Source organism: Rana temporaria, chromosome 13 (assembly GCF_905171775.1).
Source record: "Rana temporaria chromosome 13, aRanTem1.1, whole genome shotgun sequence".
In the NCBI taxonomy this organism is placed as follows: Eukaryota; Metazoa; Chordata; class Amphibia; order Anura; family Ranidae; genus Rana; species Rana temporaria.
Genome location: NC_053501.1, coordinates 115223622 through 115249093, shown reverse-complemented (window position 1 = coordinate 115249093; position 25472 = coordinate 115223622). Strand labels below are relative to the sequence as shown.

Here is a 25472-nt window from a genome sequence, read left to right as displayed (position 1 = left end):
AGATCAACCAATGCTTTACTGACTACTACCGACACCTGTACAGTTCCAGAGTGACATATGACTTAGCTGACCTACTGAGCTACTTAGAGGGGGTAGACGTCCCGGTCCTCACTACCTCATCTGTGCGTAAATTGGATGCTCCAATTAAACTGGAGGAGATACGGGCTGCTTTAAAAATGATGCAGGGGGGCAAGACCCCGGGACCAGATGGCTTCCCGGTGGAGTTTTATAAACTCTACGGGGAGGATCTGGCCCCTAAGTTACAGTCGCTTTTTGCTGACACATTGACATCGGGAGCTCTCCCGGAGTCGATGAGCGAGGCAATAATCGTAGTCATTCCTAAGCCCGGTAAGGACCCTGCCCTATGTTCATCATACCGCCCCATATCCCTCCTAAATGTCGATGCAAAAATTTTTGCTAAGGTCCTGGCCAATAGACTCAACTCGGTGATCACGGCCCTGGTTCACCCGGACCAGACGGGCTTTCTGCCGGGCCGGGGAACGGACGTAAACCTTCGTCGTCTCCACACCCACCTGGCATTAGCCGGCCCTGGGGAGGCCGGGGTGGTGGCCTCACTCGACGCCGAGAAGGCATTCGACTCGGTCGAGTGGGGCTACCTCTGGGCGGTATTGTCTCGGTTCGGTTTCGGTCCCCGATTTCTGTCCTGGATACAGATGCTGTATGCCCGCCCCAGGGCGCGCATTCGGACCAATGGGACCCTGTCTGCCTCCTTTCCCCTGGAACGGGGGACCAGGCAGGGCTGCCCGTTGTCACCGGCATTGTTTGCCCTGGCCCTGGAGCCCCTGGCTGCGCACATTCGGCGCGACCCAGGGGTCCGGGGAGTTAGGGTAGGTCCCCTGGAAGAAAAACTGTCCCTCTATGCCGATGACGCTCTGCTATACTTGGCGGATGCCTCCGCCTCTCTACAGAACGCATTGTCACATTTTGAGACGTTCGGTCGGTTTTCGGGGGTGCGAATCAATTGGGACAAGTCGGTCCTCCTCCCACTTCATCCATCGTTGCCACGAGTGGACACTCGCACTCCTCTCCGGTGGGTGGAGGACTTCACCTACCTGGGGGTGAGGGTGGGTCTCGAACCCGGATCCTACTTAGACAAAAATGTCCTTCCAATGCTAGACCTCCTGACCAAAAAATGCTCGACGTGGCGTAGTCTCCCCCTTACACCGGTGGGCCGGGGAAATCTCATCAAGATGGTGATACTGCCTAAATTGCTATACTTCTTCCGGCAGACCCCGGTCATTATCCCGAGGTCCTTTTTTCGACGGCTCGACGCTATCGTGATGTCGTTCATTTGGGCGGGCAGCCCTCCCCGGGTTGCTAAACGTCTCCTCTATCTCCCCTTGTCCGGGGGCGGGTTGGCCCTTCCAAACTTCCTGGCCTACTACTGGGCGGCGGTCCTGGTGACGGTCCGGTGGTGGTTTTCCCAGCCACGACAGAACCCGGCGGTCAATCTAGAGGCGGCGGTACTAGGGTCCTACGCGGCCCTTTCCAACCTTGTGTTCCGAGGGCGCAGGGCCCATCCCTCCGTCACGGAGCCCATGGCGACGGTGATAAGGGTATGGACGTCGTCTAGAGCTCGAATGCTTAAACCACGGACCGTATCCCCGCACACCCCGTTGTGGGGTAACCCGCATCTTCCCCATCTGAACACGGTCCCTGACCCGGTAGTCTGGGCTCGGCGGGGCGTCCTCACCCTCCGGCATGTGATGCCGGATGGTGTGGTGATGTCCTTTCAGGAGCTATGCCAGACCTATAAAGTCCCGTCCTCCTTTAGTTTTAGATATGCACAATTGAGGCATGCCTTGGCGGCTCAGTTCCCGGAGCCGGTGGTGCTCGAGTCGGACTCGGTCGAGCGCCTCCTGGTTTCGGGTATTATGGGGAAACCCCTCTCATCCCTCTACTTAAGGTTCACGTTGGCATACGACACGGACATGACGCGCACCCTGGCCAAGTGGAATGCCGACATACCGGATCTGGACGAGGAGATTTGGGAGGAGGGTGTTTCTTCTTATCTTCCGTCCATGATTGCATCCAGAGACAGGTTCATCCAACTAAAACTTCTACACAGGGCCTACTACACCCCTCAAAAACTTGCTAAAATCTACCCCGCTAGGAGCCCGGCCTGTACAAGATGTCTGGGGGACGAAGGCACATTTATCCACATGGTCTGGTCCTGCCCCAAACTAGATGAGTACTGGAGGAAGGTGGCGGAGGTCCTCTCGGACCGCTGTGGGGTGGTGCTTGTGAAGGATCCCAAAATTTTCCTACTGAGTTACCTGGGTGAGATAGAGGGAGATAGATATACTAAATTATCCATCACTTTCGCACTATTCTATGCCAGAAGGGAGATCCTACTCCGATGGCGGGGCTCCGAGCTCCCCACTGTGTCCTCCTGGCTGGCCACAATCAGCAAAGTCCTCCCCCTCTACCGGTTGACATACGAAAGCAGAAACTGCCCAGCGAAATTCGAACGCATTTGGTCGAAATGGATTGATTCGGTTGGAGACCCCTGATCGCATCCTCTATCATATCTCTGCCCCCGGGGGCCGGGAGGTGGGTGAGACCCCCTGCCCCAAAGCACCCCTCCCATGTTGAGGGCATGTGGCCTGGTATGGTTTGGGGGGTGAGCACTCGCCCTTTCCTGGCCTGCCAGGCTGCATGCTCAGATAAGGGTCTGGTATGGATTTTGGGGGGACGCTATTGCCATTTTTTTTATTCTGGCATGGGGGTCCCCCTCAAAATCCATAACAGATTTAAGGGTGCCTGCCTGCAGACCCCCACAACCACTGCTCGGGGTTGTGGGAAACAGGCCCTTATCAACATGGGGACAAGGGGCTTTTGGGTGGGGGGGGGAGTCCCCAACTGCCCCAAAGCACCCACCCCTATGTTGAGGGCATGTGGCCTGGTATGGTTCAGGAAGGGGGGCGCTTGTCCCTCCCTTTCCTGGCCTGCCAGGTTGCATGCTCAGATAAGGGTCTGGTATAGATTTTGGGGGGGACCTCACGCCATTTTTATAAACAATTTAAACATGGGAGTTCCCCTCAAAATCCATACCAGACCTAAGGATCTGGTATGGATTTTGAGGGGAGGGGGCCACACCATTTTTTTTTGGTTTTGGGTTCCCCAAAAAATCTACACTAGACCCGAAGGGCCTGGTATACATGGGGGGAGGAACCCCACGCCAATTTTCAATTTTTTTCTTTTTATTGCTGGCATTTCTTTTTTAGATTCAGCTGTCAGTGGGGAAGCCCGCTGACAGCTAATGTGTCATTGATTATTAAGGACATGGCGGCCGGCTTCTCAGCCGGCACCTTAACAACTTATTCACCGCTGTGCGCTCGGTGGGCGAACATTCCGCAAATTCGGGTGTTCGGCGCTGTTCAAGGCCGAACTAATGCTTGGCCCAAACAGTTCGCCCATCCCCAGTCATGACTTCATTTCCAGTCAAGGGTGGAAGTAAACTTTAAAAAAAAAATATATATATATATATATATTTTTATTTTTTTTAAGCAAACGTTTAACAATTTTTTTTTTATCTTTTGCTTTTAAAGGTAAAGGTGAGATTTGGGGACTTTTTGACCCAAGATCTCTCCATAAAAACGACCGGTCATCCTTATTTCTACTACAATGGATGTTTAAATTCCTTGTAATAGAAATAAAAGTGATTAAAAAAAAAAAAAATTAAAGGAACAGTACAATTAAAAAAAAAAAATACAAAACTCTTTTATCTATTTATTTTTTAAGCAAACGATCAACATTTTTTATTTTTTTATCTTTTGCTTTTAAATGTAAAGGAGAGATTTGGGGTATTTTTTGACCCAAGATCTCTCCATAAAAACGACCTGTCATCCTTATTTCTACTACAATGGATGTTTAAATTCCTTGTAATAGGAATAAAAGTGATTAAAAAAAAAAAGAAAAAATTAAAGGAACAGTACAATAAAAAAAAAAACGATTTTTTTATTTATTTTTTAAGCAAACAATCAACATTTTTTTTTATCTTTTGCTTTTAAATGTAAAGGAGAGATTTGGGGTCTTTTTGACCCAAGATCTCTCCATAAAAAGGACCTGTCATCCTTATTTCTACTACAATGAATGTTTAAATTCCTTGTAATAGGAATAAAAGTGATTAAAAAAAAAAGAAAAAATTAAAGGAACAGTACAATTAAAAAAAAAAAACGATGTTTTTATTTATTTTTTAAGCAAACAATCAACATTTTTTTTTTATTATTATCTTTTGCTTTTAAAGGTAAAGGTGAGATTTGGGGACTTTTTAACTCAAGATCTCTCCATAAAAACGACCTGTCATCCTTATTTCTACTACAATGGATGTTTAAATTCCTTGTAATAGGAATAAAAGTGATTAAAAAAAAAGAAAAAATGAAAAGAACAGTACAATTAAAAAAAAAATAAAAAATACAAAACTCTTTTATTTATTTATTTTTTGAAGCAAACGATCAACATTTTTTATTTTTTTATCTTTTGCTTTTAAATGTAAAGGAGGGATTTGGGGTAATTTTGGACCCCAGAGCTCTCTATAAAGAGGACCTGTCATCCTTATTTCTACTACAATGGATGTTTAAATTCCTTGTAATAGGAATAAAAGTGATTAAAAAAAAGAAAAAAATGAAAGGGACAGTACAATTAAAAAAAAAACTATTTTTTATTTATTTTTTAAGCAAACAATCAACATTTTTTTTTTTTTTTTTTATCTTTTGCTTTTAAAGGTAAAGGTGAGATTTGGGGACTTTTTGACTCAAGATCTCTCCATAAAAACGACCTGTCATCCTTATTTCTACTACAATGGATGTTTAAATTCCTTGTAATAGGAATAAAAGTGATTAAAAAAAAAAAGAAAAAATTAAAGGAACAGTACAATTTAAAAAAAAAACTATTTTTTTTATTTATTTTTTAAGCAAACGATCAACATTTTTAATTTTTTTATCTTTTGCTTTAAAAAGTGATTAAAAAGAAAAAATGAAAGGAACAGTACAATAAAAACAAACAAAAAAAAAAAAACGATTTTTTTATTTATTTTTTAAGCAAACAATCAACATTTTTTTATCTTTTGCTTTTAAAGGTAAAGGTGAGATTTGGGGACTTTTTCACCCAAGATCTCTCCATAAAAACGACCTGTCATCCTTATTTCTACTACAATTAAATTCCTTGTAATAGGAATAAAAGTGATTAAAAAAAAAAATTTTTAATGAAAGGGACAGTACAAAATTTTAAAATAAATGCAAATAAATCCAAAACTCTTTTTTTTTTATTTATTTTTTAAGCAAACGATCAACATTTTTTATTTATTTTATCTTTTGCTTTTAAATGTAAAAGAGGGATTTGGGGTATTTTTTGACCCCAGAGCTCTCTATAAAGAGGACCTGTCATCCTTATTTCTACTACAATGGATGTTTAAATTCCTTGTAATAGGAAAAAAAGTGATTAAAAAGAAAAAAAGAAAGGAACAGTACAATTTAAAAAAAATAAAAAAAACTATTTTTTTATTTATTTCTTAAGCAAACAATCAACATTTTTTTTTTTTTTTATCTTTTGCTTTTAAATGTAAAGGAGAGATTTGGTGTCTTTTTGGACCCAAGATCTCTCCATAAAAACGACCTGTCATCCTTATTTCTACTACAATGGATGTTTAAATTCCTTGTAATAGGAATTAAAGTGATTAAAAAAAAAAAATGAAAGGGACAGTACAACATTGTAAAATAAATAAAAATAAATCTCAAACTCTTTTTTTTTTTTTTTTTTTTTTAAGCAAACGATCAACATTTTTTATTTATTTTTAATTTTTGCTTTTTAAAGAAGAGATGTGAGGTCTTTTTTTACCCCAGATCTCTCCATAAAAATGATATGTCATCTGTATTTCTACTACAATGGATGTATACATAAAAGTGATAAAAAAAAAAAAAAAAAAATGAAGGGGACAGTGTAAAATTCAAAAATAAAATAAAATTCAAAACTCTTTTTTTTTACTTTTGATCCTGCGATGTGTCCCCGCTGTGTGTGCCAGCTGTGTCCTCCTTGCTCGATTCACACAGTGCCCGAGTGCCACTGGGGTCCGTTCCCTGCGACGTTACGACGCACGGGGGCGGAGATCGGCACCAAATTCAAAAAAGTAAAAAACTCACAATACATACAGTATACTGTAATCTTAAATATTACAGTAATGTATAAAATAATTACACACCCCCTTTGTCCCTAGTGGTCTGTCCAGTGACCTGCATGCAGTTTTATATTATAAATACCGTTTTTTCTGCTTGGAAACTGGAGATTGTCCATAGCAACCAAAAAGTGTCCGTTTACGTCAAAAGTGGTTTTAGACCAGCTAGAAAACCGATAATAAATTAGAATCACTTGCAGAATTGAGTGATAGCGATTTGTGGGGAAATTCGTCATCAAACACTGAAAGTAATGACAGCGACAATTCTGCAACTGAGCAAATTTCAGTGTTTTTAATTTGATTACATTATTGAATAATTTATATTATTATTATATTATAATTTGTTATAATTATTTATAGTTATTTATTATATTATAATTTATGATTTTGAGTTTCAAACTTTATCATACCCGGGATCAGGGGCGGACTGACCAGTGAGGCTCTCAGGCACTGCCCGAGGGCCCCATGCCACTAGGGGGCCCCATCAGGGTTGCCAGCCTCAGTAAAACCAGGGACAGTGGGCCAGATTCACAGCGGAGATACGACAGAGTATCTCAGATACTCCGCCCTATCTCTCAGAGTATCTATGCGACGGATTCATAGAATCCGTTACGCATAGATATCCCTAAGATCCGACAGGTGTAATTGTTTTACACTGTCGGATCTTAGGATGCAATACCGCGGCCGCCGCTGGGTGGAGTTTGCGTCGTATTCCAGCGTCGGGTATGCAAATGAGGTTTTACGGCGATCCACGACGGTTTTTCGCGTTCGGTACGTCGTCGCTAGTCTAGTTTCCCGTCGCAATTTTAGTCGTCGTTTTACCTGCCCTAACTTTACACAGCCCACGTATGTGCTGTATAAAGTATGGCCGTCGTTCCCGCGTCGAAATTTAAAAAAAAAAATTTCTTGCGTAAGACGTCCGGGAATACGAAAGTACGCTACGCACGTCACAGTTCGAAAAAATGACGTCACTTCACGCAAAGCAAAAAATATATATATAGGGCCAGATTCTCATACATTAACGTTGCTCCTGGGCAGCGTAATGTATGTGTTGTACGCTACACCGCCGCAGGTTTACATCCTGATTCTCAGAACACTTACCTGTAAACTTGCGGCGGTGTATCGTTAATTCGCTCGGCGCAAGCCCGCCCAATTCAAATGGGGCGGGCACCATTTAAATTAGGCGCGTTTCCGCGCCGAGCGTACTGCGCATGCTCCGTCGGGTAAATTACCCGACGTGCATTGCGCTAAATGACGTCGCCCCGACGTCATTTGCTTAGACGTTTACGTAAATGGCGTCCAGCGCCATTCACGGACGTCTTACGCAAACGACGTATTTTTTTTAAACTTCGACGCGGGAACGACGGCCATAGTTAACATTGGTTGCCCCTGCTAATAGCAGGGGCAACCTTACGCGTCGCGTACGCTACGGAAACGACGTAAATTCTCAGCGTCGGACGCGCGTAGGTTCGGGAATCTTGCGTACTTACCTCATTTGCATAGACGACGGGGAAAACGACGATGCGACACCTAGCGGCGGGAAAAAAAATTACTTTTAAGATCTGACAGCGTAACAGCCTTACGCATGTCAGATCTAATGGGTATCTATGCGCAACTGATTCTAAGAATCAGTCACATAGATACCCGGGGCCAGATGAGGAGTTACGACAGAGCTAATGGTGTTGCGCCGTCGTAACGCCTTTGAGAATCTGGGCCATAATGTTTGGGGGTTTTAAGTAATTTTCTAGCAGAGCTGCACGATTCTGACTAAAATTAAAATCACAATTTTTTTTGCTTAGAATAAAGATCGCGATTCTCGCGCCGTTACATCATCTTTCACATTATACAAAAAAATTGGGCCAATTTTACCATATCTTGTTGTTTCTTTTAGTTCATCGAAGTTTATTTTTTCCCCAAAAAATTGCGTTTGAAAAAGTGCTACGCAAATACCATGTGACATAAAAAAAATGGCAACGATCGCCATTTTATTCTTCGGCTTCGGATCTTAGGATGCCAGACTTCGGCCGCCACTGGGTGGAGATCGCGTCGTTTTCCACGTCGGGTATGCTAATTAGCTGTTTACGGCGATCCACGAAGGTACGCGCGTTCGTTACGTCGTCGCTAGTCGTCTTTTCGCGTCGCAAAGTTACGGCTGCTATTGAGGTGGTGTAACAATAGACAGCCCATGTTAAAGTATGGCCGTCGTTCCCGCGTCGAATTTCAAATTTTTTTTTTGCGTAAGTCGTCCGGGAATACGAAAGTACGTTACGCACGTCACCATTCAAAACATTACGTAGTGGCGACGTCATTTCGCGCAAAGCACGGCGGGAAATTTCAAAACGGAGCATGCGCAGTACGTTCGGCGCGGGAACGCGCCTAATTTAAATGGTCCCCGCCCCATTTGAATTAGGCGGGCTTGCGCCGGACGGCTTTACGTTACTCCGCCTCAAGTTTACACGCAAGTGCTTTGTGAATCAAGCACTTACGAGGAAAACTTGCGGCGGAGTAACGTAAAGGACATACGTTACGCCGCCGCAATTCTTTATGAATCTGGCCCATAGGGAGACAACTTATCTGTTGATATGCGGCGTAAGTTCAAGGATGCGCCGTCGTATCTATGCGCGGTATTCAGGAAACAAGATACGCCTGAATTTTGTCAAGATACGACCGACGTAAGTCTCCTACGCCGTCGTATCTTGGGCGCATTTTTATGCTGGCCGCTAGGGGTGCTTCCGTTGATTTACGCGTCGAATATGTAAATGACCTAGATACGCCGATTCACGAACGTACTTGCGCCCGTCGTAGTAAGCTACGCCGTTTACGTAAGGCGTACTTCCGGCGTAAAGTTATCTCTCATAAAGCAGGGGTAAGTCATGTTAAGTTATGGGCGCGGGAACAGCCGTCGGATTTTACGTCGTTTACGTAAGTCGTACGTAAATGGGGCTGTGGGCGTAAGTCACGTGCACGTCGTACGCATTGAGCCGTCGTTTCTTAGGGAGTATATGCGACGTGATTCTGAGCATGCGCGCGCATGCGCCGTTCGTACGGCCATGCATTTACATGGGGTCACGATTCATTTTAATACAACACGCCCCCTACCTTGCTACTTTGAATTAGGCGGGCTTACGCCGGCCCATTTACGCTACGCTGGCGCACATATGGGAGCAAGTGCTTTGTGAATACTGGCCTTGCCTCTCAATGTTACGACGACGTAGCGCATATGAGATGCGCTACGCCTATCTAAAGATACGCCGATCTCTCTGAATCTGGCCCAGTGAATGCTTGGGGGTTATAAATCATTTTCTAGAAAATAACACTGATTTAAACGCGTAAAGTGGTTACATTTCAGCTTCACTTTGTGGGATTTGCTGAACTTGGATCTGTTGAAGATGTTGATGTATATCATGGAGTTCAGCAGCCACAATCTGCCCGCATGGCATAAAGAAGCACAGAGACCCAGCGATGACACAAGGTATGTCATGAAAATATCCATCCGGCCAATGAAATGTTGGCGAACTGCGTTGAAGACAATTTTCTTAAATTTCTGAACACAAATAAACAGTTTTCAGTGAAGCGTCTTCTAATTCTGTTCATAGAATCAGAACTTCATATCCTTCCCGTTTTTTTAGAATAAAAAATGTGTATAATTTTTTTGTGTATTTTTTTATTTTTTTGAGGTTTAAGGATCTTCCCTTCAGAGGAAATCCGATTCCGTACTTTGGCTCTTTGGCTCGTTAATTACTTGATTTGCTCGCCGTCTCTTGAACCTGGCCGTACTGAGGATCACAATTCCGTGGGCTACAATATAGAAAGATACATTGTAAAATATCGAAAACAGAATTAAATTCAAATAGCCAAAACTTTATTGTTTCGTTTTGGATTTGGCAAGAAATGGATAACCCCTGCCTGATATATATATATATATATATATTTTTTATTACTGTGTCCCCTGGGGGAGATTTCCCCTCACTTCCTGTCCAGGAGATACAACAGGAAATGAGAGCAAAAGTCTACAAAGTGAGGGAAAGTCCCCTCTTAGACAGTTGCAACCAGAGCAGGTGTCCCTGGTTGTTAGTGTTGGGGTTACAGGGATGGTTAGTGTTAGGGTTACAGGGAGGGTTAGTGTTGGGGTTACAGGGAGTGTTAGTGTTAGGGTTACAGGGAGGGTTCGTGTTGGGGTTACAGGGGGGGTTAGTGTTGGGGTTACAGGGATGGTTAGTGTTAGGGTTACAGGGAGGGTTAGTGTTGGGGTTACAGGGAGTGTTAGTGTTAGGGTTACAGGGAGTGTTAGTGTTAGGGTTACAGGGAGGGTTAGTGTTGAGGTTACAGGGAGTGTTAGTGTTAGGGTTACATGGAGGGTTAGTGTTGGGGTTACAGGGAGAGAAAGTGTTGGGGTTACAGGGAGGGTTAGTGTTGGGTTACAGGGAGGGTTAGTGTTGGGGTTACAGGGAGGGTTAGTGTTGGGGTTACAGGGAGAGAAAGTGTTGGGGTTACAGGGAGGGTTAGTGTTACAGGGAGGGTTAGTGTTGGGGTAACAGGAAGGGTTAGTGTTGGGGTTACAGGGAGGGTTAGTGTTGGGGTTACAGGGAGGGTTAGTGTTACAGGGAGGGTTAGTGTTGGGGTTACAGGAAGGGTTAGTGTTGGGGTTACATGGAGAGAAAGTGTTGGGGTTACAGGGAGAGAAAGTGTTGGGGTTACAGGGAGGGTTAGTGTTGGGGTTACAGGGAGAGAAAGTGTTGGGGTTACAGGGAGGGTTAGTGTTGGGGTTACAGGAAGGGTTAGTGTTGGGGTTACAGGGAGGGTTAGTGTTGGGGTTACAGGGAGGGTTAGTGTTGGGGTTACAGGGAGGGTTAGTGTTGGGGTTACATGGAGGGTTAGTGTTGGGTTACAGGGAGGGTTAGTGTTGGGGTTACAGGGAGGGTTAGTGTTGGGGTTACAGGGAGGGTTAGTGTTAGAGCTACAGGGAGGGTTAGTGTTGGGGTTATAGGGAGGGTTAGTGTTGGGGTTACAGGGAGGGTTAGTGTTGGGGTTACAGGGAGGGTTAGTGTTAGGGTTACAGGGAGGGTTAGTGTTGGGGTTACAGGGAGGGTTAGTGTTGGGGTTACAGGGAGGGTTAGTGTTGGGTTACAGGGAGGGTTAGTGTTGGGGTTACAGGGAGGGTTAGTGTTGGGGTTACAGGGAGGGTTAGTGTTGGGGTTACAGGGATGGTTAGTGTTGGGGTTACAGGGAGGGTTAGTGTTGGGGTTACAGGGAGGGTTAGTGTTGGGGTTACAGGGAGGGTTAGTGTTGGGTTACAGGGAGGGTTAGTGTTGGGGTTACAGGGAGGGTTAGTGTTGGGGTTACAGGGAGGGTTAGTGTTGGGGTTACAGGGAGGGTTAGTGTTGGGGTTACAGGGAGGGTTAGTGTTGGGGTTACAGGGAGGGTTAGTGTTGGGGTTACAGGGAGGGTTAGTGTTAGAGCTACAGGGAGGGTTAAGATTAGGTCAGTTTTACAGAAACTAATCAGGTTCACTTAGGCCCTTTTCACACTGGGGCAGTGCCGACATCAGCAGTAAAGGGCTGCATGTTTAAGCGGCGCTTTGCCGCTGTTACGGGGGGGCTCTTCGGGTGGTAGCGGGTGTTATTAACCCCCAAGAAAGGGCGCTTCAGAAGCGGTGCCCATTCATTCCAATGTATACACTGCTCCAGCACCGCCCCAAAGATGCTGCTTGCGGGACTTTTTTTTTCCCCGTCCTGCAAGTGCACCGCTCCAGTGTGAAAGCCCATTGAGAGGCGCTTTTCATGCACTATTTTTACCGCTAAAATGCCTAAAAAAGCTCCCCAGTGTGAAAAGGGGTCTTAGGGTTAGAATTATTCCATAATCCACTGCAACCAAATCAAGCAAGTCTTTAACAAGGCCTGTGGGTGTGACTGCAACCTTTTCGGGGTACCCTCCCCCAGATCTTTCATCCACTCTCAACACGGGGATACGAATATTATTTTTTTGGTATAAAACTTTAGGGGTGTAATTACAATGCACCAACACTCCTATGGGTGGAGTTGGGAATCTCCATCTTGTATAGTCACATGACCACAATCTGGTGATCACTGACCATCGGGTAGTTGCAGGAGGAAGATCTCACATTTCAGGACGGTGCAGTGTACCCCCAACATCCTGGTCAGGCATTAGGGAATCCATGAACCCCAATTTTCCTTCCTGAATTTTTTTGGTGTTAGTTCAATACTCACCTAACCTTAAATATTAGATTATGCCGTATATTATTCTCATAATTATATAGACAGGCTGTGTGGACTCTCACCTTCGGGAGTTGCACCTCCGCATAACACGATTCCAATGGAGCCTGTTGGTAACTTTTGTCCTGCAATACACAAAGAAAATGCGACTATAATGTCATTTTTTAAGCATTATAGGCCTTGTGTGTTTTTTTTCCCATGACTACCTACTAGGGTTGCCACCTGTCCAGGATTCACCCGGACAGTTCGGGTTTGGAATCATGTGTCCGGGTTTCAGAAAGCCTGAAAACCGGACACATTATTTAGCCTGGACTATGGCTTGCCAGCAGGGTTTATGGCTGCAGTTGTCTCTTTCACACTGCCTGAGAGAGGGCTCGATCTACACCTATCCCCCCCCCCCCCCACACCATCCCCTCTGTGTCTGCCCACACTCCAATCCTCAGTGCTGTGCCTCAGAAAAGGAAAGTTGGGGCTGGAAATTTGAAGTCCAGCAGCCTCAGATACATCTGGATGAGAGGTGCTGACTGCCAGGGGGTGAGTGAGCTCACCATCCATCCCTGTCTGTGAATGTCTCCCCCCCCTCTCCCTTTTCTCTCCCGACTCTGATTAAGTACACAAAGGTGAGTCAGGGTTCTCAGAGTACCCCTTACATCGGAGTTCCCCTTTACACCAGAGGCCACAGCTTTCCCCCTTACATCAGAGTCTCCTCCGTACATCAGAGTTCTCAGTGTTCCCCCTTACATCAGAGTTCCCCTTTACACCAGAGGCCACAGTGTTCCCCCTTACATCAGAGTCCTCCTGTATATCAGAGTTCCCAGTGTTCCCCCTTAGATCATGGTTTCCAGAGCATCCCTTATGTTAGAGCCCCCAGAGTTCCCCCTTACATCAGAGTCTGCAGAGTCCGCCCTTACAGTGAAAGGGAACTCTGCGAATTCACATGTAAAAGGGGAACCCTGAGGACTCTGATGTAAAGGGGAACTCTGAGGACTTTGATGTAAAGGGGAACTCTGAGGACTTTGATGTAAAGGGGAACTCTGAGGACTCTGATGTAAAGGGGAACTCTGGGGACTTTGATGTAAAGGGGAACTCTGAGGACTCTGATGTAAAGGGGAACTCTGAGGACTTTGATGTAAAGGGGAACTCTTGGTATTAACTTCATATGATCAGAAATGGTGTTTAATAGCAAAATATATGTATAGGCTATACTATAAAAAAAAATTGCAGTGGGCCGCTAAAGTGTTCGGGTTTGACTTGAAGAAAAGGTGGCAACCCTACTACCTACCCATAAAATGTTAGATCATGCAGTATAGAGAGATGTGCAAGTATTTTGTTTCAGATGTATTAGTCATATTTGTTTTATTAGAATGATTTGTTTTTGGAATTAGTTTAGTTTATTCAGATTCGGTTAGCATACTAGTTATTTTAGAATCGAAGACAACTAAGTTTGTTCTTTTTTATTCTATTTTATTTTTTCTATTCTATTCTTTTATTTCCATTTCTATTCTGTTCTATTCTATCCTTTTCTAGCCTATTCTATTTTATTCTTTAACCACTTAACCCCCCGGACCATATTGCTGGTCAAAGACCAGAGCACTTTTTGCGATTCGGCACTGCGTCGCTTTAACTGACAATTGCGCGGTCGTGCGACGTGGCTCCCAAACAATTGGCGTCCTTTTCCCCCACAAATAGAGCTTTCTTTTGGTGGTATTTGATCACCTCTGCAGTATTTAGTTTTTGCGTTATAAAAGAAAATAGAGCGAAAATTTTGAAAAAAATGCAATATTTTTTACTGTTTGCTATAATAAATATCCCCCAAAAATATATAAAAAAATTATTTTTTTCCTCAGTTTAGATCGATATGCATTCTCCTATTTTTCTTTAAAAAAATCGCAATAAGCGTTTATTGATTGGTTTGCGCAAAAGTTATGGGGCCAGATCCACAAAGAAGTTACGCTGGCGTATCTATTGATACGCCGTGTAACTTCTAGGTTGCTCCGGCGTATCTTTGTTTTGTATCTACAAAACAAGATACGTCTGAAGCTGTGCTAGATCCGACTGGCGTACGTCTTAGTACGCCGTCGGATCTAAGGCGCATATTTACGATGGCCGCTAGGTGGCGCTTCCGTCAATTTCCGCGTCGAGTATGCAAATTAGCTAGATACGCCAATCCACAAACGTACGTCCGGCCGGCGCATTTTTTTACGACGTTTCCGTAAGGCTTTTTTCGGCCTAACGTTACCCCTGCTATATGAGGCGTACTCAATGTTAAGTATGGACGTCGGGCCAGCGTCGAATTTTACGTCGTTTACGTCGTTTGCGAATAGGGCTTTGCGTAGAAATTACATTCACGTCGAAAGCATTGGCTTGTTGCGGGTTAATTTGGAGCATGCGCACTGGCATACCCCCATGGACGGCGCATGCGCCGTTCAAAAAAAACGTCATTTACGTCGGGTCAAGACGTATTAACATAAAACACGCCCACAACTTAGTGATTTGAATTGTGCGCCATTACGCCGACACATTTACACTACGCCGCCGTAACTTACGGCTCAAATTCTTTGTGGATACGGGAAATACACTGAAAGTTACGGTGGCGTAGTGTATCTGAGATACGCTACGCCGGACGTAAACATGCGTCGAGCTACGTGGATCTGGCCCATAGCCTTTACAAAATAGGGGGTATTTTTATGGCATTTTTATTAATATTTTTTTTTACTAGTAATGGCGGCGATCAGCGATTTTTTTTTTCAGTACTGCGACATTATGGCGGACACTTTTGACACATTTTTGGGACCATTGGCATTTTTATAGCGATCAGTGCTATAAAAATGCATTGGATTACTATAAAAATGCCACTGGCAGTGAAGGGGTTAACACTAGGGGGCGGGGAAGGGGTTAAGTATGTTCCCTGGGTGTGTTCTAACTGTAGGGGGGTGGACTGACTGAGGGAAATGACAGATCTCTGTTCATACATTGTACATACACGGTCAGGCATTTCTCCCCCTGACAGGACCGGGAGCTGTGTGTTTACAGGGAGGGTTAGTGTTAGGGTTACAGGGAGAGAAAGTGTTGGGGTTACAGGGAGGGTTAGTGTTGGGGTTACAGGGAGGGTTAGTGTTAGGGTTACAGGGAGGGTTAGTGTTGGGGTTACAGGGAGGGTTAGTGTTGGGGTTACAGGGAGGGTTAGTGTTGAGGTTACAGGGAGGATTAGTGTTGGGGTTACAGGGAGGGTTAGTGTTGAGGTTACAGGGAGAGAAAGTGTTGGGGTTACAGGGAGGGTTAGTGTTGGGGTTACAGGGAGGGTTAGTGTTGGGGTTACAGGGAGGGTTATTGTTGGGGTTACAGGGAGGGTTAGTGTTGGGGTTACAGGGAGGGTTAGTGTTGGGGTTACAGGGAGGGTTAGTGTTGGGGTTACAGGGAGGGTTAGTGTTACAGGGAGGGTTAGTGTTAGGGTTACAGGGAGCGTTAGTGTTGGGGTTACAGGGAGGGTTAGTGTTGGGGTTACAGGGAGGGTTAGTGTTGGGGTTACAGGGAGGGTTAGTGTTACAGGGAGGGTTAGTGTTGGGGTTACAGGGAGGGTTAGTGTTACAGGGAGGGTTAGTGTTGGGGTTACAGGGAGGGTTAGTGTTGGGGTTACAGGGAGGGTTAGTGTTGGGGTTACAGGCAGGGCCGGACTGGCCTACCGGGATCCCGGGAAAATTCCCGGTAGGCCGCCTGCATTCAGTGCCCTGAGGCTGCTTTTGTCTCGCTTACAGCTAACACAGCGGCGGGCTGCGGCCGCCATCGCCACAGCCGCGGCCATCGCACTTTATAAATTATGCAGGGAGGGATAGATTGCCGTGTCGCCGTGTCATCACTGTCATGCATGTCAGGAAAAGAAGCGACTGGCCGGCGGGTTGCGGCCGCCACACTTTCCTTTTCATCGGATCCTACGCCTGCGGAGGAATCAGCGTGATCATGTCACCCTTGCGGGGAGGAGCCGAGCAGGAGAACGTCAGAACGCTGTGGTTCTTCTGTTCTATCTCCCCTTCCAACTTCCATCTGCCTGTGCGGCGCCAGCCCCGCCCACTATGTCTGTCTGCAGGGAGGTCACAAGTGAGGGCACAGGAGGAGTGAATGGCGTCGGCCGCCCTCGGAGTTGGAGCACAGGAACTCAGGTCAGGTGAACACATAAATTGCAAATTACAGTATAATGAACCATTGCACGGAGCAGCCCCCCCGGGCCCCCCCTCTCCTCTCTCTGTCAGTGTCACCTACTTTTGCTGCCCCTGAATATTGTAATTTTATAACAATCTCTCCCTCTCTCTCACCAGGCATTGCATGGTGCCCCCCTCCCCCTCTACATGGTGCCCCCCCCTCTGTCGCTTTTGCTACCCCTGCAAATTGTAATCTGTACAATAATCTCGGGAGGAGGGGGGGTGGGTAGGTGCACCATGCAATGGTGAGAGAGAGATTATTATACAGATTACAATTTTTGCAGGGGTAGCAAAGGTGACAGAGAAAGGGGGGGGTGCACCATGCTATGGTGAGAGTCTCTCAGACTCTCACCATAGCATGGTTCACCCCCCCTCTGTCACCTTTGCTACCCCCCTCTCTCGTCCGTTGCACTCTCACTCTCACTCTCTCACCGTTGCACTCTCACACCGTTGCACTCTCACTCTCTCTCTCACCGTTGCACTCTCACTCTCTCTCTCTCTCTCACCGTTGCACTCTCTCTCTCACTGTTGCTCTCTCTCTCTCACTGTTGCTCTCTCTCTCACCGTTGCACTCTCTCTCTCACTGTTGCTCTCTCTCACCGTTGCACTCTCTCACTCTCTCTCTCTCTCACCGTTGCACTCTCTCACTCTCTCACCGTTGCACTCTCTCACTCTCTCTCTCACCGTTGCACTCTCTCACCGTTGCTCTCTCTCTCTCACCGTTGCACTCTCACTCTCTCTCTCACTGTTGCACTCTCTCACTCTCTCTCACCATTGCACTCTCTCACCGTTGCACTCTCACTCTCTCACCGTTGCACTCTCACTCTCTCTCTCACCGTTGCACGCTCCCACTCACCGTTGCATGCTCCCACTCACCGTTGCACCCTCCCCCTTACCGTTGCACCCTCTCTCTCACCGTTTCACTCTCTCTCACACCGTTGCACCCTCTCTCTCTCTCACACCGTTGCACCCTCTCTCTCTCTCACACCGTTGCACTCCCTCTCTCTCACCGCTGCGCACCCTCTCTCTCACCGCTGCGCACCCTCTCTCTCACCGCTGCGCACCCTCTCTCTCACTGTTGCACCCCCCTTTCTCTCTCACCATGGCACCCCTCTTTCTCTCTCTCACCATTGCACTCTCTCACCGTTGCACTCTCACTCTCTCACCGTTGCACTCTCACTCTCTCTCTCACCGTTGCACGCTCCCACTCACCGTTGCATGCTCCCACTCACCGTTGCACCCTCCCCCTTACCGTTGCACCCTCTCTCTCACCGTTTCACTCTCTCTCTCTCACACCGTTGCACCCTCTCTCTCTCTCACACCGTTGCACTCCCTCTCTCTCACACCATTGCACTCCCTCTCTCTCACCGTTGCACACCCTCTCTCTCACCGCTGCGCACCCTCTCTCTCACCGCTGCGCACCCTCTCTCTCACCGCTGCGCACCCTCTCTCTCACCGCTGCGCACCCTCTCTCTCACTGTTGAGCACCCTCTCTCTCACCGTTGCGCACCCTCTCTCACTGTTGCACCCCCCTTTCTCTCTCACCATGGCACCCCTCTTTCTCTCTCTCACCATGGCCCCCCCGGCCCCTCTTGCTCTCTCATGGATTTATTTTTAAATAAAAATGTGCATTTATAATTTGTTTTGGCCTGCAGAGCATTGCACCTCCCTTTCTCTCTCACCATTGCAGCCCCTCTTTGGCTCTCTCTCGTGGATTTCTTTTTTTTTTTTTTAATCAAACTTTTTTTTTCAGGTAAAAATTTGTGTTTATAAGTGTTTTGGCCTACAGAGCAATGCACCCTCTCTCTCACCATTGCAGTCCCCTTTCTGTCTCTCTCTCTCTCGTGGATTTTTTATTAATTTTTTATTTTTCAGGTAAAAATAAATGTGCATTTATAGTTGTTTTGGCCTGCAGAGCATTGCATCTCTCTCTCTCTCTCTCTCTCTCTCTCATATTGTTGCACCCCCCTCTCTCTCTCTCTGACGTTATGCTGTGGGGCTGGTATAATAATGTTATGGGGCTGGTATGAAATTATTTCCAGGGCTGGTTTTCATTCCCAGTCCGGCCCTGGTTACAGGGAGGGTTAGTGTTGGGGTTACAGGGAGGATTAGTGTTAGGGTTACAGGGAGGATTAGTGTTGGGGTTACAGGGAGGGTTAGTGTTGAAGTTACAGGGAGGGTTAGTGTTGAAGTTACAGGGAGGGTTAGTGTTGAAGTTACAGGGAGGGTTAGTGTTAGGGTTACAGGGAGGGTTAGTGTTAGGGTTACAGGGAGGGTTAGTGTTGAGGTCACAGGGAGGGTTAGTGTTGGGGTTTCAGGGTGAGTTAAGCCTCGTACACACGATCAGTCCATCCGATGAGAACGGTCCGAAGCTGACTGATGGTCTGATGTGCCTCCGGTCCTCGCCCGCTTGTAACGAGCGATCGCGTGTGCCCGGCGGCTATCGCGCCCGCCGGGCACGCACACGGGAGTCGGGGGCGAACGGGGGACGAGCGTGTGCCCGGAGGGGGGGGGGGGAGCGAAAGTTAAATTTTTGGGTGGAACTCCGCTTTAAGGTCAGTGTTACAGCAAATAATTAGTATTTGGGTTACAGGGAGCTCGGGGTACTGCAAATGTATTACAATCAGGTTTACTTAGTGTTAGGGTTAGAATGATTCCATAATCCACTGCAACCAAATCAAGCAAGCCTTCAACAAGGTCTGTGGGCGGGACTGCAACCCCTTGTCACCTTTTCTGTGTAACCTCCCCCAGATCTTTATCTGCTCTGTACACGGGGATATGAATATTATTTTTCTGCCATAAAACTTCTGGGGTATAATTACAATGCCCCAACCCTCTTATGGGTGGAGTTGGGAATCTCCATCTTGTATAGTCACATGACCACAATCTGGTGTTCACGGATCATCAGGTAGTTGGAGGAGGAAGATCTCACATTTCAGGACGGCGCAGTGTACCCCCCCAACACTGCCAGGATGAAACGCAAACTGTGATGGACGTGAAATAAAATGAATATTTTGTTCTATGCTATTTTGTGTTAAGCTAATTCTTTTTTTAGAATCACTCAAATGTTGTTTTTCTTTCCTTATATTGTTTATTTGTTTTTATATTCATTACCTATATATGCATGTATGAAGGTATATATTCCAAGTGTTTGTTATCCTTGAGAAGTTTATATCAGATATGGGGCCAGATTCTCGTAGAATCTGCGGCGGCGTAGCGTTAGCCATTTACACCACGCCGCCGCAACTTACTGGAGCAAGTGCTGTATTCTCCAAGCACTTGCTCCGTAATTTGCGGCGGCGTAGTGTAATTGGCGTATGGCCGCGTAATTCAAAGGGGGCGGCTTGTATTCAAATTAAGCGCGCCCCCATGTTGATTGAACTGCGCATGCGCCGGGCTAAAAAATAGCCCAGTGCGCATGTTCCAGCTCACGATGGAAAACGTCAATGATGCTCACGTCGGCATCATTGACGTAAAGTTATATTCAAGAACGACTTAGGAAAACGACGTAACCGACGGAAAAAGACGTCGCGGACCCGACGCCATACTTAACATGGCATACGGCGGACTGGCGTAAGGTTACCCCTCATATAGCAGGAGTAACCTTACGCTTACGGAAACGACGTAAGCGACGAGTACGCAACGCAAATTCGTTCGGGAATCGGCGTATCAGGCTCATTTGCGAAGTCAAATGAGAACTGAACGTAAACGCCACCTAGCGGCCGGCGTTGCATTACATCTAAGATCCGACGGTGTAAGTGACTTACACCTGTCGGATCTACGCCGTATCTATGCGAAAATTATTCTAGGAATCACTCGCATAGATACCCGGGCTCAGAAACAGAGATACGACGGTGTTTCCTGAGATACACCGTCGTAACTCTTCGGAGAATCTGGCCCACGATGTTTTTAAAGTTACAATTCAACATTGGAAAAAGAGACAACGGAGAGTTATTCAGATGTGTTCAAACCCCCACTCACTCCTCATTCTCACTCGATCCCCCCTCCCTCCTACTGCATTCCTAAATGGTTTCATTTCAAAGCCCCTTCCGTGGAAAGAACAAATATGGACTTGCAAGAGGAAACCCCCCCCCTTCTACTGCACTCCTAAACAGCTCCTCCCATAGCCCCCCACCATCGTCTGAAAGAAAGATGGCCCCCAAAGACTTTGAAACGTGTGCAGCATGCCAAGAATAAACAGGAAGAAGCCATATATGGACTGACCAATCAGTGTGTTCATGTGAATGATGTCATGGTGTTTATAAAGCTGTGCTGGCAATAAAATCCCTTCTTTTTGTTGGCTGAATGCTGAAAGGTGAGGTTGCAGTGTGTTTCTCAGCGCTCTGCATACTCCCATTGATTTGGGTCAAACGGCAGAATGGGTTTCGTCCTGAGAATTGTGTCAGGAAATCAATCGTTATCAAAACATCTTGGTTATTCATTGGGGAATCCATGCACCCTAATTTTCCCTTTTTTGTGTTAGTTCAATGCCCACCTACCCTTAACTACTAGCCGACCAGCCACCGTCATTATACGGCGGCAGGTCGGCTCTTCTGGGCGAGAGCCCGTAGCTATACGTCCGCTCCTCGAGCGGCCACTAGGGGCGCGTGCAACGTATGAACAGAAGATCAGTGTTTCCCCTAGTGAGGCCACCCCCCCCCACAGTAAGAACACACCCAGGCATACTTAACCCCTTCCCCGCCCCCTAGTGTTAACCCCTTCACTGCCAGTGGCATTTTTATAGTAATCCAATGCATTTTTATAGCACTGATCGCTATAAAAATGCCAATGGTCCCAAAAATTTGTCAAAAGTGTCCGAAGTGTCCGCCATAATGTCGCAGTACCAAAAAAAAATCGTTGATCGCCGCCATTACTAGTAAAAAAAATATATTAATAAAAATGCCATAAAAATACCCCCTATTTTGTAAACGCTATACCTTTTGCGCAAACCAATCAATAAACGCTTATTGCGATTTTTTTTAACAAAAAATAGGTCGAAGAATACATATCGGCCTAAACTGAGGGAAAAAAATGTTTTTTTATATATTTTTGGGGGATATTTATTACAGCAAAAAGTAAAAAATATTATTTTTTTTCAAAATTGTCGCTCTATTTTTGTTTATAGCGCAAAAAATAAAAACCGCAGAGGTGATAAAATACCAACAAAAGAAAGCTCTATTTGTGGGGAAAAAAGGGCGCCAAGTTTGTATGGGAGCCACGTCGCACGACCGCGCAATTGTCAGTTAAAGCGGCGCAGTCCCGAATCGCAAAAAGTGCTCTGGTCTTTGACCAGCAATATGGTCCGGGGGTTAAGTGGTTAAATATTAGATTATGCTGTATATTATTCTCATAACTATATAGACAGGCTGTGTGGACTCTCACCTTCGGTAGTTGCACCTCTGCATAACATGATTCCAATGGAGAATTTGAACAATTCCCATTGGGTCTTTCTGATGAAGACTTCTGTTCATTTTTGTCCTGCAATACACAAAGAACGTGTGACTATAGAGTCATTTTTGAAGCATTATAGGCCTTGTATATATATATTTTTTGCTTCAATACACAACAAACGTCAGAGGTATTATAGGGTCATCGGAATCCCACTGTAAAATGCTGGGGTTCAAGGCCATCATGGCAAGCACCAAATGGCAGCAGGTTTGGCATCAGGGGCCTAGATAGAGCAAAAATGTACTGGCCAGGTAGCAGGGACCCTGGTGTCCTAACTTTCTCATGAAACCTTTTTGAATTTAAAGGCCACTTACAGAGGTATTATAGGGTGATCAGGACTATGGAATTCTGGGGTTCAAGGCCAGCATGGCAAGCACCAAATTGGCAGCAAGTTGGGCCGAGAAAAAGCAAAAACTTCCTGGCCAGGTAGCAAGGAGACTGGATGCCTTAGTTATCCCTTTAAAACTCATTTGAGTTTGATGGCCATTGACAGAGGTATTCAGAGGTATTATAGGGTCATCAGCACTATGAAATGCTGGGGGTCAAGACCAGCATGGCAAGCACCAAATGGCAGCTGGTTGGACACTAGGGGCTGCGAAAAAGCACAAACTTTCTGGCCAAGTAGTAAGGAGACTGGGGGCCTTAATTATCCCTTGAAAACTCATTTGAGTTTGATGGCCATTGACAGAGGTATTATAGGGTCATCAGAACTTTTGAAGGATTCCCATTGCTTGGACTAGGTTGTTCTTTTGCTGCAATACACAGAAAATTACTTCAGTATTATAGGGTCATTAGCACTACAAAATGCTGGGGTTCAACTCCAGCATGGAAAACACCAAATGGCAGTAGGTTGCGCACCAGGGGCCTAGATAAAGCCAGCGTGGCAAGCACCAAATGGCAGCAGGTTGGGCACCAGGAGCCTAGATAAAGCCAGCATAGCAAGCACCAAATGGCAGTAGGTTGGGCACCAGGAGCCTAGATAAAGCCAGCATGGCAAGCACCAAATGGTAGCAGGTTGCACACCAGGGGCCTAGACAAAGCCAGCATAGCAAGCAGCAAATGGCAGCAGGTTGGGCACCAGGAGCCTAGATTAAGCCAGCATTGCAAGCACCAAATGGTAGCAGGTTGCACACCAGGGGCCTAGACAAAGCCAGCATAGCAAGCAGCAAATGGCAGTAGGTTGGGCACCAGGAGCCTAGATAAAGCCAGCATGGCAAGCACCAAATGGCAGTAGGTTGGGCACCAGGGGCCTAGATAAAGCCAGCATGGCAAGCACCAAATGGCAGCAGGTTGGGCACCAGGAGCCTAGATAAAGCCAGCATGGCAAGCACCAAATGGCAGCAGGTTGGGCACTAGGGGCCTACATAAAGTCAGCATGGCAAGCACCAAATGGCAGTAGGTTGGGCACCAGGGGCCTAGATAAAGCCAGCATTGCAAGCACCAAATGGAAGCAGGTTGCACACCAGGGGCCTGGACAAAGCCAGCATAGCAAGCAGCAAATGGCAGCAGGTTGGACAACAGGGGCCTAGACAAAGCCAGCATTACAAGCAGCAAATGGCAGCAGGTTGGACACCAGGGGCCTAGATAAAGCCAGCATGGCAAGCACCAAATGGCAGTAGGTTGGGCACCAGGAGCCTAGATAAAGCCAGCATTGCAAGCACCAAATGGCAGCAGGTTGCACACCAGGGGCCTAGACAAAGCCAGCATAGCAAGCAGCAAATGGCAGCAGGTTGGACACCTGGGGCCTAGATAAAGCCAGCATGGCAAGCACCAAATGGCAGTAGGTTGGGCACCAGGGGCCTAGATAAAGCCAGCATGGCAAGCACCAAATGGCAGCAGGTTGGGCACCAGGAACCTAGATAAAGCCAGCATGTCAAGCACCGAATGGCAGCAGGTTGGGCACCTGGGGCCTAGATGAAGCCAGCATGGCAAGCACCAAATGGCAGTAGGTTGGGCACTAGGGGCCTAGATAAAGCCAGCATGGCAAGCACCAAATGGCAGTAGGTTAGGCACCGGAGCCTAGATAAAGCCAGCATGGTAAGCACCAAATGGCAGCAGGATGGGCCTAGATAAAGCACAAACTTTCTGGCCAAGTAGTAAGGAGACTGGGTGTATTAATTATCTCTTGAAAACTCATTTGAGTTTCATGGCCATCAGCACTATGAAATGCTGGGGTTTAAGGCCAGCATGGCAAGCACCAAATGGCAGTAGGTTGGGCACCAAGGGCTGAGATGAAGCACCAGCTTCCTAGCCAGGTGGTAAGGAGGCTGGGTATCCTAATTGTCTCTTGAAAACCCATTTGAGTTGGAAGTCCATTTACTTCGGGAATGCTCAGCCATAGGTAAGGTATCCCCCCCCCCCCCCCTAAATATAATAATAGGCTGTGTTAATTTTTACTGTTGCCTCTGTACATAATGTGATTGTACTGAAGGTTTTGAAATATCTCTATTAGCTTTACAAAACGCACATGACCATGCCATTTTTTACGTAGCTACATACCATGGGTGATTCTAACATTTGGCGGGTGGGTTTCATTGGAGCGTTTGAAAGATTCCCTTTGCTTGGACCAGGTTGTTTGGTTTGGTTGTTCTTTTGCTGTAATACATAGAAAATGTCTTTGGTATTATACGGTCATCAGCACTGAAAAATGCTGGGGTTGAACCACAGCATGGCAAACACCCAATGGCAGTAGGTTGGGCACCAGGGGCAAGAAGGAAAATGATAAATGGTTTTCAATTTTTTTTTACAAATAAATATATGAAAAGTGTGTGGGGGGGGGACATTTGTATTCAGCCCCCTTTACTCTGATACCCCTAACTACAATCTAGTGGAACCAATCTGTCCCTGAAAGGTCCCTTACTGACATCCTTTTGGTCTAAAAATCCCAAGATTATAGCTGCCCCGCCTCTCCAGTACCTTCTCAGTGTGTGTATGTGTATTCTGTGTGTATGTATACTGTGTGGCCCCATAATCTATTGCCTGGGGGCCCCATAATATCCCATTGCTTGAGGGCCCCATGATCTCCTGTTGCCAGGGGGCCCCATAATCTCCCATATCCCGGAGGCCCCATAATCTCCTATTGCCCGGGGGCAGTGTTGCCAACTTACCATGTTTTACTGGCATTTCACAAAAGTTACTAAATTACATTTTTAGGTGCAAATTTCAGTATTTAGGCTACAAACAAGTACTCCTGCCTCCATCCCTCTCTGCCACCAACACCCCCGCCTTCATCCCCCTCTGCGGTGCCACAATCTCCCCCTGCCTCCAATCTCCCCCGGGTCCTCTGCCTCCATCGTCCCCTGCCTCCATCCCCCTCTGCTGTGCCACCAACAACCCCAGTCTCCATCCCCACCCTCTGCGATGCCACCATCCCCCTCTGCGGTGCCACCAACACCCCCTGCC

General features: G+C 46.5%; 1 protein-coding gene across 2 annotated transcripts in view; it reads right to left on the bottom strand.

Annotated features, from left to right (window-relative positions):
• Window positions 1-9409: 9409 nt before the first annotated feature.
• LOC120921089 (SLAM family member 5-like) overlaps window positions 9410-25472 on the bottom strand; it is a 126686-nt gene continuing 110623 nt past the window's right edge. For both annotated transcript variants that reach the window (XM_040333732.1, XM_040333733.1), the window contains exons 10-13: window positions 24570-24665; window positions 22005-22100; window positions 12492-12551; window positions 9410-9991 (exon numbers count right to left, since the gene is read on the bottom strand). In XM_040333732.1, the coding sequence (XP_040189666.1) occupies window positions 9977-9991; window positions 12492-12551; window positions 22005-22100; window positions 24570-24665 (267 nt within the window). In that variant the 3' untranslated portion in view covers window positions 9410-9976. The remainder of the gene's footprint in view (window positions 9992-12491; window positions 12552-22004; window positions 22101-24569; window positions 24666-25472) is intronic.